Source organism: Accipiter gentilis, chromosome 10, assembly GCF_929443795.1.
Source record: "Accipiter gentilis chromosome 10, bAccGen1.1, whole genome shotgun sequence".
NCBI classification, from domain to species: Eukaryota; Metazoa; Chordata; class Aves; order Accipitriformes; family Accipitridae; genus Astur; species Astur gentilis.
In genome coordinates this window covers 35810654-35828226 of record NC_064889.1, presented here as the reverse complement: position 1 = coordinate 35828226, position 17573 = coordinate 35810654, and the positions used below count along the sequence as shown (strand labels likewise).

At 46.9% G+C, this 17573-nt stretch overlaps 1 protein-coding gene across 1 annotated transcript; it reads right to left on the bottom strand.

Moving 5' to 3' along the window:
- Window positions 1-6031: 6031 nt before the first annotated feature.
- NOG (noggin) lies at window positions 6032-7474 on the bottom strand. Its single transcript, XM_049811807.1, has one exon. The coding sequence runs from the start codon at window positions 6924-6926 to the stop codon at window positions 6255-6257; it is 672 nt and encodes a 223-aa protein (XP_049667764.1). The 5' UTR covers window positions 6927-7474; the 3' UTR covers window positions 6032-6254.
- Between the last annotated feature and the right edge of the window lie 10099 nt (window positions 7475-17573).

Genomic DNA, 17573 nt, shown 5'->3' with positions numbered 1-17573 from the left:
TTGGGGGTCCTATGAAAGGGTAACCTCTAACCTGAGCCCTGGAAAGCTGCACTGCCGTAACTAAAGCAGACCAATCCAGTGAGCAGAATGTATTTGTACTGATAGGCATAAAATGCATTTACTGTAAAGTAATTTGCACCGCACCACAGAGTTCAGCAGGCACTTTGGATTAGTGCAGCAGAGTATGGCCCTTGCATTTGCTGCATCTTCCTCTGGACCACACTTTTGCATCCAAGCCAGGATGTAGGTAGTAAGTTGCTGGGTGTAGGTCAAATATAAAGATACTACTATGCCAGAAGGAAAATACTATTAGCGTTGTATCTATACAAGTGACTATACTGGTTATATTCTTCTATATCAACCCCTCCCCCGCAAAACAAACACCCCCCCCCCCCCCCCCAACACTTATTGCTACTAAATCACAAACGCAGATCAAACATCCTCATTCCTGTTTCATTTTGCTCTTTGGATTGAGAATCCTTGCAAGCATGTCAGTTCTGGTGGTGGCTTTGTGATCTGGATCCTGCTTGGTAGGATCTATGCAGAGACCAACAACTCATTCTACACAGCCCACTATGCAGGCATCAGATGACTGTGGCTTTCAGTTACTACCTCTGGACTGAAGCCAGAAGCCTAGCGGTGAAAAGCTCTTTATACCATTACCAATCCCCCGAGCCACCCAGTCCTTCTCCATTGCATACAGGTTTTTAGTGTTGTGCCTTAAGATCTGTTCTGGTTCTGAGTAACGTTCTTTGTGATGGGAGTCTTGCCACTCCCCCTCTCATGAGGGGAGAAAAAAAACCGAGGAGGGAGTGTGAAACCTATTTTCAAACTCTGTTACGATTATCTGATGCAGCTAGTACTCTTCGATTCTCTAAGGGAGAGACTTGAGTCCTGGGGAACGTCCGTCTTAGGTGAAGAGTAGGCTCCAGCCTAGTCAGTGCTGAGACCGGCGTGCCTTCGGTCAGCACCGCTGCCCTTAGCTTGGTGGTGGCTGTTGCGCAGGAGCACCCGCACGCTGCCAGAGGCCCTCACAGAGACGGCTGCTAAGCTGTCCGGGATATCTGCAGGCTGACCGGGCCTTAAGTGCACACACAGGTTGGTCTGGTCTTGAGCTTGAGCGTTGGCTCAGAACCATGCATAATGGCAGCATAAATACACCCCTGGAGAGGGCAGAACGAACGAACGTACAACCAGTGAGCCCCAGAGCATCTCTTCTCAGCCACTTTCCATGTAAGCTATCCACCTAAATAAAGAGTTAAGAGCCGAAATAGTGCCGTCCCTGCAGCTCCTGTCCTCCAGTCCAGCAGAGAAAAGTGACTCACTGTGACGTTATACCCATGGAGATTTCTCTTCCAGTATCTCTTCTCCCAGACTCTTCAGAAAGCACATCACACAGAGCGGCTGCTTTTCCCCACAGAGAACTAGCTGCAGGAGGCTTAACAGTAATACATCGGTACCCAGCCTTCACGAAAGAGGGCTGTAAGCTGCTGATCCTGCAATAACACCTCTAAGGATTTAGAGTCTTTAATGTTGATTGCTGAATATTTCTGCTCCCCTCTGAACCATTCCAACAGTTGTTTCAAGTGAATGTATTCATTCCCTTCCTTTTAACCATTGGAGCTTCTTGCTTGGTCTGGGAGCAAGGAAGAGGGAATGAAAGGGTCTCTTCAAATTTGCTGTAGCTGCTCTCTTAAAAGAGAGCATTGACACAGATTCTGCAGCTCTCGCGTGTAGTAAGACTCCCAGAGGACCTGCACGCACAGAAAGACTGCAGGATCCTTGTGGGCACTCCAGGAAGAGTGTGGCTATTCTCCTCCCCACTGGATGAGAGTATCGTATCTATTCCTAGCGTGGATCTACCAGGTGGCAGCATTCCCCTGCCAACATACCTTTGGTTTGGCTTACCTTGAAAGCTATGATGTTATATTATATGATGACGTCATTATATTTATTTCAACTTTCAGTGAAGATTCCTGGCAAATCTCCGAGCTGGAATATCTTCTTTTTAATGGATCCAAGATCCAGCCAACATGGTGCAGATTACATTTATATAACACAACCCAAGTAAGGTGAACTGCTAGGGATTTTTTTAACAGCTGTTGACGTTACTAAATTGAGATTATTTCTCTATTAAAACTATGGAAGAGGAAAAACTTGTCCGGTATTTATACAAACACTACTGCTCTAATTTCTAGCTGTGGTTATTTTTGTGATGACTCCATCATGCACTCATGCAATCTCAAGAATTTACCTTTGTGGTAGTATTTTGAAAAGGATAAAATGAATCGAACATATTTTTTCAGTTAAGTACGCATATGAGGACACAACACTTTAACGGGATGTGTAACAAAGTTTTCCCAGTTGGTTCTTTTTCTTCACGCTACCTGGACTAATTTTGAATGAGCTTATTACAAACATTTGGACCACTTCGGTCTACTTTTTTGATCCTTTTATCAACTGTGTTACTCTTAGCACTTTCAAATTAGCCTACAACATCACAACTTTCACCGAAAGTCACATGCTTTTCCTGATAAACAGAAGTACAAAACATTTGAGAAGGCTACATAAGATACTGTTCTACACTGGCAAAAATAATGGCTCGGACGCTAAATCAAATACCCTCAAAGAACCCCCCTTGAACACTGGGCCTTAACATTACTAGATTTTGAATAAACACATGGTGTGAGAGAACAAATTATTCTAGATAAAGACTGTCTAGGCTGACAAAGTAGACGAAGTCCTGTTCTCCTCGTAAGGAAGAGCAGCACATGGGTTAAGTGACTGAACTGAGGTTACGCAGCCTATGGGAGAGGTAGAAATGGATTTAAATTTTCAAAATTGTGCTTTAAGACACTACAATTGCAGAAGAAGAAACTGAAGAGTAACTAAAAGCAAACTTTTAACCTTTCCCTTCTTATTTCTTCCCCACAGTGGTCTCTGTGAGGTCTTATGATGCCACTACAAAGATCAGCAAACAAAAATTGGCTGTGTTATGAATTGATTTCAATTTAAAAGAGCCATAATTCAATTTTGCTTTAAAAACATATTACAAAATCTAATATTAAAAAGATTTGCATAGAAACATTCATCAGAAAGATATTTTATTTGTTTGGCTTGAAACACTTCCACTACAAGCCAAACATTTCAACACTAGGGCAGGAGGACCAGAAAGTGAACCTGACCAGAAACAACAGTGAAAACTACTAGTTTATTTTTGCTCTACCAGCTGACAAAATTTAGTTATTTATTTAAAAAAAAAATCATGGGCCTTGTGGATGGTGAAACTTGATTTTTTTCGACCCAAAATATTCTTGTAAATTTATTAGTAACAGGGCGTTATTAGTTGAGAAAGCATGTACGTACATATGTCTTACTGATTACAATGACTATCAGCTTAAAAATAAGACAGATGCGGCGATAGCTGTTTAGACTATATTAACAACACACTTATTTTACACTCACATGACACTCCCAAATACACACACATCTCTGCACACAGAAAAATCCAAAATCTTTAAGCAAACAGTCAGAGGTGGTTTCCAGATGAAGCCTCTGTTTGCCCCATTCTTGGATCACAGACAGATAAATCACTGGGTGAGTCCCCTCGCTAAGTAGTGGGAATATAACTTTAGTAAAGTTTGCTAATGGGGCAAAGGACCTTGTATTGTAATCCAGTGACATTTTCAACCTTCGGAGAACTTTTGTTGACATTCCCGAGTCCCTGGCTGCCATCCCAGCATGAAATAGTTTCTGTTCACATAATTCTCGTGTTTACCAGTCATGAAAAACTCTTGCTTTTGGCTTTTTTTTTTTTTAAATAAACTTTTTTTTTTTTTTTTTTGCAAGTGAAACTCTGTCTAAAAAAATATTGGCCCCAGGCATAGAAGGTTTTGCATAAATTCATATGTGATGAATGGCTGATTTTAATGTTATTTGGGTATTTGTCAGAACCTAACAAATATACATGGTAATGGTGGTTCATAAACTTAAACATCTCAATATACCCTTTCTTCTAGAAATAAATTACGTTTGTTTGCCCTGCCTGGAGTCCTAAGGTAGCCGACATTAGGAATATTTTAAATGTGATCATCCATCCAGCATGTCTTTCAGGCGCCACGAAGATTAAATGAAAGAATCATAAGATGAAGGTCTTTAACTTTTAATCCTTTTACAATGAACCCTTAGATAGACATGGGGGCAGGGTGCCTTCTATGTGAGTAATAATGCCTCTGTTCCTCTTCACTAGGTTAATGAATACCCTAAATGTCCCAAGATCTGATTTTTTTTTCTTTCCCCCCCCAAACTACTGAAATTAGAAGCGAAGAGACGGGTGGTTAAAACGCACCGAAAGAGTGAGAGAGGGAATGAATATGCATTCGGAGATAGGCGAACCAAACGTTAGAGAAAGCAGGGCTGGGTTGTGTCAATGAAAGACCCGCGGCTTTAAAATAATTAGCATAGATTCCCTCAGAGTTTGGGGGGGGGGGGGAAAAAAAAAAAGAAAAAAGTTTTTTGATTCCAAGATAAATAAGGAAAAGGCTTTCTGCGCTGTCAGGGAGCCTTTGAAGAACACGTGGAAAGTTTGTTTTTGCAGTCGGTATCTCCGAGATACAAACCGTCGGGTCTCCCGGCACGTAAAACTCAAACACTTCGTTAATTGCGACGGGTCCTTACGGAGCCGCGGGACAGTTACGCGCCCCGCGGGCCGGGGACGCTCCCCGCCGCCGAGAGCCGAGCGCGGGGGCCGGAGCGGAGCCCCGCAGGGCTGCTCCGCGCCGGGGGCGGGCAGCGCTGGAGCCGGCGGCCGGGGAAGGCGGGGAGGGGGGGGGGGGGGGGAGCGGCGCCGCGGGCCCCGCGGAAGGCGGGCCGGGGGAAGAGGGCGGCTGCGGGCCGGCGGGCACCTCCGGGGCTGCGGCGGCCCCGGGGGAGCCCGCTGCTCCCCGCCCTGCCCGGGGGAATGGGGCGTGGGGGGGGTGGTGTGGGGGGGGGGCCGTCCCTGGGCAGCGCAGCCCCGGGGCGGCCCGTCAGCGGAGAGAGATCGGCCGGGGGCTGGCGGGAGCCCAAAGAGTTAACCGGGCTGCGAGGGGGCGACTGCGGCCGGGCAGGGAGGGTGTGCGAGGCTGTCATAGGATCAGGCTAATAACGTGTCTGCGCTGAAAACCCCCAAAGCCCAAGGGTCAAGTTTCAGCAGTGTCCCACCACAATGGTAGGTGTGAAAGACACGTGTCCCGTTGTAAATGAAATGTCAAGCGGTTAAAAAAAAAAAAAAAAAAAAAAAAAATCCCAAACCAGCTGCCACCGAGCGCGCCCTGCCTGCGCGGCAGTGGGTGAGCGGCTCCGCGGGGGGACAGCGCAGCGCGGGGCCGGCGGGGACCCCCCCCCCCCCCCCCTCCCCGGCCGCTCCTCGCCGGCCCCACACGCGGGGCCGGATCCCCGGGGCACTCCTGTGGTGTAGGTGCCAGATTGCCTTCTAAGAGAGTCGTGAGCAGGTTCCCACCCCCCCGCGCCACCACGAAACGTCCTGCTGAGCGTGGAGAACGAGGAGGAGAGAGAAGAAAGCCCCCCCGAAGGTGGCCAAACCAAAAAGCAAACAGAATCCAAACGGCTCGTGTTTTAGTGGTTGACTTTAATTCTGCACTGCACTTTTACTACAAGGATATAAAGAATAAATAGCAGATACTCTTCATTTACATAGGATTAAGTCATTCAAACTGTTCTCTCTATTTACAATAACATTGTGCTCTAGGCGTTTATTCATTTTTATTTTAAATCTAAAGTCCATAAGGAAAAAGAAAAAAACTCACACACACGCTTTCCGAATAATGGAAAATAGCTTTAAAACGTTTTCTTATCAAAAAGTTTGGTTTGTATTTTTTAATCCTTTTATTAAAAAAACCCAACAAACAAAAAACAAACAACAAACCCCCTACTTCGCCAAAGCGAAGCAACTTCTCTCTGGAATATAAATACCAAAAAAAAAAAAAAAAAAAAAAAAAAAAAAAAAAAAAGATACATTAGCAACGATCAGGGTAATAGTCTTAAAAATACAGTAGACGCTGATTATTTCACGTATAATACTGACCTTTTAATAGTATATTAAACCGGTGCCATATATACACACAATATACATTCTCCTACACGTTACAGTGCATTACAACGTTAACCAGAAAGCAAATGTCTTTTATTTTTGTTGCAGCAAAGGTCCACGTGAGTCCGCTGGAGAAGGGGGCGAGAAAAGGTAAGTGCAAGCCCTAGCAGGAGCACTTGCACTCCGAAATGATGGGGTACTGGATGGGTATCCATGTGCACCTCTGCCCTCCCCGACGCTGGCACCTCCACCTCAGGATCGTTAAATGCACGGACTTGGCAGGTTTGCAAACCATGCCTTCTGGGACCGAACAAGACCTTTTACTGTAGCAGCTGCCCACTTTGACGTACCGGGGCCAAAAGCGGCTGCCGAGATCGTTCCACGTGTATAGGACCGGGCAGAAGGTCTGGGACCAGAGCCACATCTGCAGCTTCCTGCGCAGCTTCTTGCTCAGCCTGTGCTTCTTGCCCGGCTGCAGCCCGTCGTAAAACTCCAGCCCTTTGATTTCGCTGGGCATCGCTCCCGAGGGTCTCTGCCTGAGCAGCAAGTCCAGCTCGGCTAGATCGTCCACTCCGAGCCGGTCCTCGGGCAAGGAAATAGCCATAAAGTTAGGGTCGAAGTGTCCGCCCATGAGGTTCCTTAGCAAGGTCTCGTTAAGATCCTTCTCCTTGGGGTCAAAGATAGGGTCCGGGTGCTCGATTAGATCCACCAAGGGCAAGTTGTCGCTGGGAGCCGGTCGGATGTGCAGATAGTGCTGGCAGGCGCCCTGCTCTAGCCGGAGACCCAGCAGAACCACCAAGGCGTATATAGTCACAAGGCACTGGGAATGATCCATCCTTGGGAGACCGGTGGGGGGGGGAGAGGGGGGCTGGGTTCACCAAACAGCAGGGGAAGAAGGTGCAAGCAAACACATCAGAAAACTTGTACGGGGATATCCAAAATAGCTTGTCTTTAAGGGGGATCACCTCCACTCCCCGCACCACCAGCAAAGACGGCCCCCTAATAAGCCCGGCGAACAAGCCCCCTGCAAACACTCTCTCTTGCAGGCTTCTCTATAAAATTTCTCCTGGTGGAGCGGCTCCAAAATTCTGCTGCTGCTGCTGCTGCTGCTGCTTCTTTTCACCCTCCCCGGGAAAGGGAGATGCCTCTTTTTGTTGCAAATTCGGCTTGCCGCCGCCGCTCCTCGTCCTCTGCCCGTGCGTGTGGAAGAAGTTGCTGCCGATTCTTCCTCCCCGCTCCTCTCCGCCGTTTGCAAAGCAGCCTCCTCAGCAGCAACAGCAGCCACGCACGTTGGCACCAGTTTGTCTGCTTTGCAAGGACCCAAAGCCTTTAAATTTCCTGCACTTTCAGCTTCATCTCCATGGAAACCACAGACTCTCTTCTAGCCCACCCCACCCCCCTTAAAAAAAAAAAAAAAAAAAAAAAAAAAAAACCACCACCACACACACAACGCAACCCCCACTCCCACAAAAGTCCAGGAGAGCGCGGCTTCCCCCTTCCCACCAGCAGACACCCTCTGGTGGGGAAGGCTGAGGCGGGAGCCGCCGCTGCCTCCCCCCGCCTTTCCGCACGCCGCCGCTCACGCGAGCCCGCCGCGCCTCGGGAGATGCTGCTCTGGCCGGGGCGGCCGCCGGCCGGCCCGCCCCGCCGGCCCGCTCCTCCGGCCGCCGCCGCCGGCTCCTCGCTTGGCCCGGCCGCCGCGCTGCGCGGCGCCGCTCACCCCATGGGCGCAGCCGGCGCGGCGGCGGAGCGCGGCCTCTCCCGCTCTCGCCCCGCGCAGGAGCGCGGCCCGCCCGCCCGCGGAGGAGCGGCGGCGCGCCCCGCCGCCGCGCGCAGGCTTCCGCGCCGGCTCTCCCGTCGCCTCCCGCGCTCCCCGGCCGCTGGGGGCTGCTCGCCCGGCTCCGCACATGGGCCCGCGATGCACTGCCCGCCGCGCCCGCCTGGCCGCTCGCCCGCCCGCCCGCCCGCGGCAGACACCTCCTCTGCCCGCGCCCAGCCGCGGCCCCGGCGCCGCGCGGCAGCCGCCGGCCGCCTTCCCGGGCGGAGCGAGCCCTCTGCTGGCGGCGCCGGGCCGAGGCGGGGGCCGGGGGCCGGCGGCTGCCCGCGGGCGGGCGGCGGGCACGGGGAGAGCGGGAGGCGGCGGAAAGGCCGTCGCGTTTTCGGGGGGTCGGACGAGCCCCCGGAATCGACTCCCCGCGCCGCGCCGGTGAAGGCGGGCGGAAAGAACGGCGCGCAAAGCCTCTGCGGGCTTGGGAGGAGGAGGAGGAGGAGGAGGAGGAGGAGGAAGAGGAGGAGGAGGAGGAGGCTCCTGCGGACAGTGCTCAGACAGACCTCGGAGGCGACCGCCCAGCGAGACCCTCCGCACGGAACCTGAGGTCCCCCGAGCTCCGCTCCCACGGCGGGTCGCGCCCGCAGGCTGCAGGGCTCCGCTGCCGTCCTCGGAGCGCGCACTTAGCACTCTCCTAGGGAGCTCTCTCGGACTTCGCCGTCAGAAACCCCAGTCCCAGTTGTGCCCCCAGTCCATCCAGGGAGCAGAGGGCGAGCCTACCTCAATAGCGAACACATAAAGCGATGTAAAAAATTGATACTTAATGCTACTTCCATTGCAGAACTGCTGTCTCACAAAGAGCACTCGCAAGGCACGGCGGGCAGCGTGCCGTAAGGGGAGGCGAACGGTCTTTTACGGTTTGAGTTAAAATTTCCTGAAGTGCTTGAATCCCATTCCTGCAGGCTATTTAGGCACTTAGGAGCCTAAGTTTAATGGGACTGAAGCTTAGCCATTCCACCTAAATTATTTATGCATTTGTGTAAACGTTAACCTGCAAATTTAGGTTCATGATGAAAGTAATACGCAGATCGTGTTACCCGGGTTGAGTGTTTTTTCTAAAAACTAACTGTATTTTTTCAACTACTTTCACTCCTTGAGTTAAATTTAAAACAACTCTTATTTTGCTTTATTCCCGAGCATGGAGGGCATTTTATAAAGAACACAGAACTGAAATAAAGGACGTGAAAAAGATGGAAAACTGACCCTAGCTCTACACTGTAAAAGCAGCCTCACAGTGACGCTTGCTACTATGATGTCAGTTAAGGATCTGCTGGAGTTTTATTAGATATTTTTTTCACCTGGAGGTTTAGGTCCCTGCCTTCATCTAGAACCTGACAAACTTTTCATCGCTGAAACCTGGCATACAAGTTGTCCCCCGAAGTGAGTGAGAAGCCACACCTCTTATCTTTCGAAATAAAATTCCCCCAAATTCAAGGAGTAGAAGCTTATCAGGAATGGAAGACAGACATTCTGCTGAATTTAGGACTTAAATGGCTATGACTGATGCTGACCTGACTATGAGGAGGACATGGAGATGCTAAGGTCTGCACAGAGCCAGTGAGTGAGCTCAGACACAAGCTGCTCCTGGCTCAGGTTCTCACTGAGTTCCTGGCCTGTTCATGCCACGGTTCCGCTCCTGCCTCCTGGGATTTAGCCTGTAGAAGCTGTTCCTCTGTCACTGAGCTGAGCTGGGAAGGGTTTACTCATCCCTCCTTTATTCATACACACTCCATATTTTTGCCCACCCTGCAGGACAAAGTGTTTCTTGACACACACGGGAGCTAAGCCCGCACTTAAAGCTCATCGGCTGATCCACTGGTTCTGGGAAGGGCTGACATGACTAGTTGCAGGAGGGAGCAGTTGTGAGGATGGCTGACGAATCCTAGCAAGGTGTTAATGGGTTTTTTGGGGTGCCTGTCTGTCTCTTTCTCTCTCTTTCCTCACTGTGTTCCTACCTCCCGCCAGTAAGTCACCTGAAAGTCACTGCAAATATTTTTGAATTCCCTTTTAAACCACGTTGTTTAAACACAAAGGCACAAATAACAATACTAGGTTAAAATAGTAGTGTTTCGAACAGAAAGCAAAAATTCAGAAGTTACACCTAATGTCCTCTATTTCTTAAGAAGAAATCCAGTTTTACTCAACTGGTATTTGAAAGCAATTCTTTAACTACCTACGAGTCTCTAAGTCTAAAGATAAAGCCTGCAAGGCCTATGTCCTGTCTATTTCATGCCAGCTGTGTGTTTAAGATTCTACATTCAAAACCGTGATCCTAAGCAAGCACTCGAAGACCGCTCTCTCCTGAACTGAGTTACCTGCAGGAGGAAATATTTTCTGGAATGACTCTGGTTCAGATGGACTGCCTCTTTGAGGTACAGAGATTTGTTCTGAGCGGAGCAGGCTGGGGTTCGGTAATTCCTCAAGTGCAGGCATCCGCCTCGGGTGCACCAGGCTCCTGGCAAGGCCATGAAAGCTCGAGGGATGCAGAAGTGACAGAAGTCACTTGTGGCCCAAGAATTTCTTGGTGGAGTGGCTGATAGCAGGACTGGGGAAGAGCTGCCAGTAACAGCTCTGCCAGAATCCTCTGGGTCGGAGGGAAAAAAGATTTGGATTCCCATCAAACTGATTTATTTCAGGATTTGCTGAGAACAGCAGTAAATGAAACCTGGAGGTAAAGGGCCTGATCCAGGGTCTGTGTATGATGCCAGCCCTTCCTGGGGTAGGGAGAGAGGCCAGCAGCTCATAGGGGCCTTAGCTGGTCACTCTACTGGCGAGGGTGCATGAAACAGAGGAGAAAACAACTCCCTTTGCCTCAGCTTTATTGGTTCTGGAGTGCTGTCAGTAGTAAAAATGTGTTTTTTTCAGTAGACAAAGCAAATACAACCTTCAAGGCACACAGGAAGCCAATGTGGGCAAGAGTGAGATGCCACTCTGCAGGTCACATCTCTGATGAGGAGAGAAGAGGTATGCAGCCTGCACTGCTCTGCTTATGACTCTGGAGGCACAGCTCTGAAAACACATTATGTAAGGATCTGATTTCAGGCCACAACAGCAAGGATGCACAGAAAGAATTCAGAATAGAAAGAATTCAGAATAGAAAGAATTCAGAATAGATTTGTTTCCCATCAAATCTACTAACAGAAGATGGCCTGACCTACTTTCACCCAACCCAGTGCTCAGGGACATCCCACTAAATTCAGCCCATGGTGTCGAATCAGACTGGTCTATGAGCAATGATCTCAAGCTCGATGCATGCACCACTCTAAAACATGGGGAATCTCACAGAAAGCAATAAAGCACTACAAAACTGGGATGAAGAAGAACTATGCCAGGTGTGCTTGGAAGAGCTGTACCTTCCTTAGGAGGGGAGGCTTCCTTACAACTATTCTTGTTTCCCTTACGCTTAAAGATTATTTAAATCATTATCTCATTCATAATCTCATTGCCTTTCACTTTATTTTTAAAATCCATTGGCATAAAACAATGATTGTTTGTTAAAGAAAGGAAAACCAACAACATAACCAAGTGAGTCCTCTGCCCAGCTCTCTTGCAAATGTCTCATATGGCTTTGGGCAACACATTTCATAGCTTTATGCTTTCCTTATTTGTAGAGCAGGAATGCTAATCCTTGCCTCTTTCACAGAGATGTTGGAGCATTTGATTAGATGCTACCGGTAAATCTGTATCAATACAGAGGGAAGAGTGCAGTGTTTTACTAAAATTATAGAGGAAAGCTGTGACTGATAGAGCAGATAACTGAATTAAAATCACTTAAATTTTAGTCTTAGGTCTTAGTGAGCTGCTAGACCAGCTCCCTCTTCCTTGGTCACACGCCTAGACATTTCGTAAGGAACTCCTTACGGATTAATTTTCTACCTTTTTTAAAACTGTGAATCCCTGAAGAAATTCTAAAGGAGATGCACAGCTTTCAGACATTTTACATAGTTCATATTTGCCACATGACAATCTACCCAATCTACATTATTAGCTATCAAAGGTCATGTATGACCTCACCCAGGAATCTATGCACCACAGGTAGAAAATTAGTCTTCTACTGCTTTCAAGCTATATTCTTTAAATGTCTGGAAAGATTCAGGGAGATCTTGCTGGACCTTTGAAATGTGGTGCTGCAGAAAGGGCCACAGAATAAGGATTGCGATAACAGACTACACGATGTTAGCAGGTGATCAGCTGCTCTGAAAGAAAACAGTTATGAATCACATACTTTGGAAGGTAAACATTTTTTGAGAGAGCAAAGTTTTACCTTGAAATCCCAACAGAATGGAGACAGGGGAGGATACATTTGGCCAAGATCCTGTATCTGCAGTGATAAATGATGTATAAATAATATATTTTGAAACTAAGCTCTGGGATGAATGTTTTATAGTGGAGTAAATCCTAAAATGACTGATGCATTAAAGCAATGAAAAAAAAGCAAAAAAAAAAAGGAGACCCTCTAAATAAAACAAGTTATTTCTTAGTCTTTAAGTACAGCTACACATAGAGATGTATCCATTGCCTTAAAAAAAAAAGACAAGCAAAGAAAAAAAAAAAGAGAAGGCTATAAAAGAAGAGAAGAAAATCTTGCAACGTCCTTAAAGAATTGCTCTATTTTTCTCATTTCGTGTAATTCTTGCTCCTAAAATACTGTGCCTCTTTGATTCTCAGCCCACTCTCCTCTTGCTCCTGCATTTTTCCTAAGGTATAGACTTTTGTCTTTAGAACAGAGCTTGTGCATTCATCTGCTGATAAACTGTTTATCTTAGCTTTTATGAGGGCGCCTTGCTGCAAGCCAGCCAGAGACAGGATCCTGGGTGTTTGTCTTTTTTTTAAAAAGAAGGTCCGGGAAGTGACGGGTATTTATACCTCCCCTTGGCTCTATATATCATGGGAGGTGGAAATCCACTGTCTCTGTTTCTTGCTTTTTCTCTCAGCAGTGTCTTCTGCCGTAAATCTGAATCTCTCAGAACAGAGTTTTCTTGGCTGCAACCCTTCTTGGAGGAATTAGTTTTATTTATTTATTTATTTATTTATTCGCGCAAAAGGTTTGCAACAGAGGAAACCCAAAGTTCTTCTAAATCCTCCCCCCTCCTCTACCCCCCCTAACCATCCTATTTTTTGTGCCAAATACTAACATCTCAGCAGTCAAGAGAAGAGACCAGAGCCGGTTGAGCGTCTCACAGTTTGCAGACCTATTAGTTATGGAGAGAGAGGCCAGTGGGAGAATTGGCAAAGATAAAACAAAAACCAAGGCATTTTTTATGTTAAAATATGACACTTATATTTACAAGCAATGGCTCCTGACAGGGATCTGAATTTCCACACAGGCAATGTTGTTTATCCAAACAAACTCCCTGTAGCAGCATATATTACATACATACACACATGACAAGTAGGAATGTATTTATCCTTTTTTTGCCAGCCTGCTTATTAAGATAAACATCTATTGAGATAAACCACATTTTTATTATTCCTTTTTTATAAAACACTAAAGACAACTGAGTGACAGAGATTCAATGAACCGAAAAATACAGCAACCCCCCAATCAAGCTCTGTGTGCATGTGAGTAATTCATTGATGCCAGCTACTGAATAACCCTGATACATAACATTTCCCACCTCTGATATTTAAAAAGACCCCCTTGCCCTTTTAGCACCAATGGAGCCCTTCAACTGTTTTATTGCTAATTGTCTCATGCTATGTGATGAATGGCTGCTTGACTGAAAATGACAACCCCTTTTCTCTCAACTACTTCATTTTTCTGGCTCCAGTGGGGGTGAAGAGGAAAAAATAAATCCGATTACATCATATTTAGCATGTTGGTTATGAATGAAGGAAAATTAAAGTTATTTTAAAAGTACTTCTGTCAACGAAGTCCTGAGCCCCCAGGTCCCCTGCACTCAGTAAATGTTGCCTCAGATGCTGGGGCAAAATGTTCTGAGAGACTTACGGGTTTTGTGGAAGCACAAAATCCCAAAGGCAGGGTCTAATCCTGAACAGGGAGCCAGGGGGAGCAGGATCACAAATATATCTAACAGAGAAACCCGGGACCCAATCTAGAGTGGCTAGACTTTGTGCTCACAAGAAGTATTTTGGCTACAGGGTAATAAAATCACAGAATTTAGCCTGATAAATAAAATAACTCCTGACTACAGTTTTGCTTCAAGAATAAATGCAGCAGAGGAAGGTAAAAAAATTCAGAACTACTGCTTTATTAGACATTCTTAAAATTTGCTCTGGCTAGAAAATCTGCAAGGATGAAGGAGTTCTAATAACTAGAAAAAGATCAAACTGTGCATCTTTCCCCAGCATTTTGTATTTATCACTTCTTTTCTCCTTCTTATGCTTTATCCCTTTAGGGAATCTGAGCTCTTCAAAAAGAAGTAGACCACAATGATCTGCCAGAGTTGTGTGCATAGCATTATCTTTGCAGCCACTACAAAATGTCACAAAATACAAACTCACAGTGACTGGGCTGGCTGTGAAAAGCTGTATGTTCAATAGGATACTCTTCAAAGAAACTTGTACCTTTAGTGGCAAATGGAACGATTTCCCCTTTCTCTCACAAATGATGAAACAGACACACACACATGGGGGTATGGGATTAATTCAGATACAGAAACAGACACAAAGGAGACTGCTTCCAAACCTGCTCATGTTCACTATGAATCTCTGGGTTGTGTTTCTTTGGCTTGGGAGTTTCAAGCCTTTGCCTATGAAGGCAAAGGGACCCAGGCGAGTAAAATAATGAATCTAGGCTTCCCAGACACAGATCTGACATTTGCTCTCTCCCTCTGACTCAGGCTTTGACTGGGTTCAGGGATTAATTAGGCCATGCAAACGAGTTAGGTTCTCTCTTCTGGCAACCTGGTCACGTAGGGAACCCCCACCCCTCCCCTTCCCCACACTCTCCTTCCTCATAATGAAGCATGACTGTAGTAAAACAAGTCTTTTGATGGTGCCTCTTCTCATCACTTTCAAGACAAACAATGTCTCAGAAGCCCCCCAGCTGCTTTTATTTTTCTTATATCTACAGTTACATCTTGGGTGTGTTTACTCATCCTCATTAAATATGTTGTTCCCCCCTGCCTTTTTTTTTAATATCCTTCCTTTACTGCAGTTTACACAACACATCAATTACAGGATAGAGTTAAAAGCTTTTAGAGCCATTCTTGGGTATGGAGCAACATCGCACACCACCACCATCTCCAAAAAAAATTGACACAGGGTATAGCAGGGTGTAGTAGGAATGTGAGACAAACAGCCCCACAGCAAACACCTCCACAGCAAAGGAAGAAGTGGTCACAAATTACTACTTTGCTCAGAGCAAAGCATCGCTTACGTATAGCAAATTTCCTTTGATAAGCCTGAGTAAGGACTTTGTTGGGTTTTTTTTTTTTTCATCAAAAAATATTAACAGGTGACTATTGCCCTCCTCCTTTTAATACAGATACTTGGAAAGTCTAAGATGGCACAGTAAGAAGAAACAACCCATCACAGGACTAACAATCAGCTAGACTTTCCTGCATATACCTTAGTCTTAGCATCATTTTCTTTCAAGCAAGATTGAAATGACACTTCAATCGAGTATCCTTGCTGTTTAGCATGCCTTTTGAAGCCACATCACCTTTTAAAGTACTTGTTTTTATAATAAACACATCAGCAGTTCAATAAGATGCCAGACACAATGGCATATATTTTAACTATTATTTGGATTTGTTCTCTCTCTCTCTCTGTCTGTGTGCAACTGTGTGTGTATGCATGCATGTGCAATTGTTCCCATGTAGGAACAGCCTTTCCGTTACTCCCATTCTTGATAGGATCATGCGTCTTTGCAACACTGTTCTGTTTTTATTTGCAAAAAGATCAAAACCAAACAAAAAAGAGCATTGCCCTGACCACTGTGGAAGTTCCACAACAGTTCTCCATACTTTGAACATGAGGGTTAACTTCTGTAAGCAAAGTGAGCACTTCAACTCAAATATTAGGTTTTGACACAGACCTGGACAAGGGATTCAAAGGAGAGACATTCCTTTGTAACAGAAAAAGAAGCAAAAGGAACACTGCTGCATTTAAAGTACCTCATGGCAGAGATGGCTTTTTATGCCACTTTCACTTAAGCTCTCCCCACTTTTCTCATCAAAAAAGAAGGTAGGAATAACCTTGCTTTGCAGACCCTAACCTAAGTCACTCTCTCCAGGGGGACAATTCGGCTCCAGATATTGGAGTCTGCCTATCATCATTCTGTGTTAGATCTCTTAAATAAATAAATAAATAAATAAGCATCCTTCCCCCACCAGCCTGAGGGCCCTTGCGTGCCTAGGCTTAGGCCTTGCCCACTGGCTTACTGCTGCAGGACCTGGAGGGAGCAGGGCGGGGAGCGAGGTGGGGGCAATCACCCTCCAACACTGGGAACCGTTTGTAAATTACCCTAAGCTTCCCTTAGTCATTATTCCATTAACTGCCTCTTGGTAGATCTGTCAGTAACTAAGCTGGGACTTATTTGTAGAGAATCAGAGGCTATTTGCTGTACTAAGTGAGCCATGAGAGTGAAAGGGTTTGGGATTTATTTGTAATTACAGTCGGGATTTTTTTCTTCTCCTTCTTGCCTGGACCCCACTGGTACTTTCATTCACATTCCCTAAGCTGAAGCTGGCGCCAGGATCACAGGCTGGCCCTGTGTTTATGTCATTGAGACTAGGACAATATTTCAGTGTGGAGCCAGACCGCAGGGATCCACTCTATAAAACCCTCACTAAAAATAGACAGCCGCCCTGCCCCCAGGCCCGCGGACCGCCGGCACCCTGCGTGGAGCACAGCCCTCGGCTGGGCCGAACTCAGCCCTCCCGGCTGGCCCTGCCGGCCCCGCCAGCCCCCTGTCCCATCCCGCGCTTCCCCCCAGCGAGGGGTCCCCCTGAGCTGCCCCTGGAGCCGGCGGAGCCGTTCAGGCTCCTCATTCAGCAGCATCCCGAGGGCTCCTCTCCTCCCTGACTGCTCCTTGCGAGCGGATGTGGCACCTCGAGGTGCCCGGCCTTCCCCTGGGCCCTCCCGGCTGGCTGGCAGCACGCCCCGAGTCCTGTTCTGCAGCAATCTCTGAGCAGCCCCGCAAAAGCTCTGCTCGGGCTGCAACGCAGAGCCAGCATGGTACCCTAAAACCCCACTGGGGTATCGCGGCTGTGAACTGGGAGAGCAAGAGATACCTGAAAATAAATACCAGTGCTTGGGACTCCTCCTTTCCCTCTGTAGCTTGTAAAGGCGTTCAGAGGGACCCCAGCGGGACAAAACTGGGTCAAAGACTTCACCTCTGTCTGATAAATCTTTCCTGCAGCAAATTAAAAAAAGAGCTGAACATTTCCATCTCATAGCTGTCAATTTTATTCAAAAGCATGAACCAGGGCAAATCATTCAGCCTTTTCAATGCCAGTGGTGCGTGATCCCTCAGCTTAGGAGGATAAATGTAACTAGTAGAGTGTTTATTGATTAGTTCAACAGCTATATAGATAAGATATGAGGCGCTTAATGCACAGATTTTCAAGGTAAGAGCCTGATCCTACAGCTTAGATCCTGACATTGGAAAGGGCTTCATTCAAGAAGCCTGCAAGTGACAGAAAAAGCTCACATGGATTTTAATGGTCAACAGAGCCTTCCAAAAGA

Bases quoted from the DNA above. Each gene is read 5' to 3' on its own strand.
- NOG (XM_049811807.1), bottom strand. From the start codon at position 6,926: ATGGATCATTCCCAGTGCCTTGTGACTATATACGCCTTGGTGGTTCTG.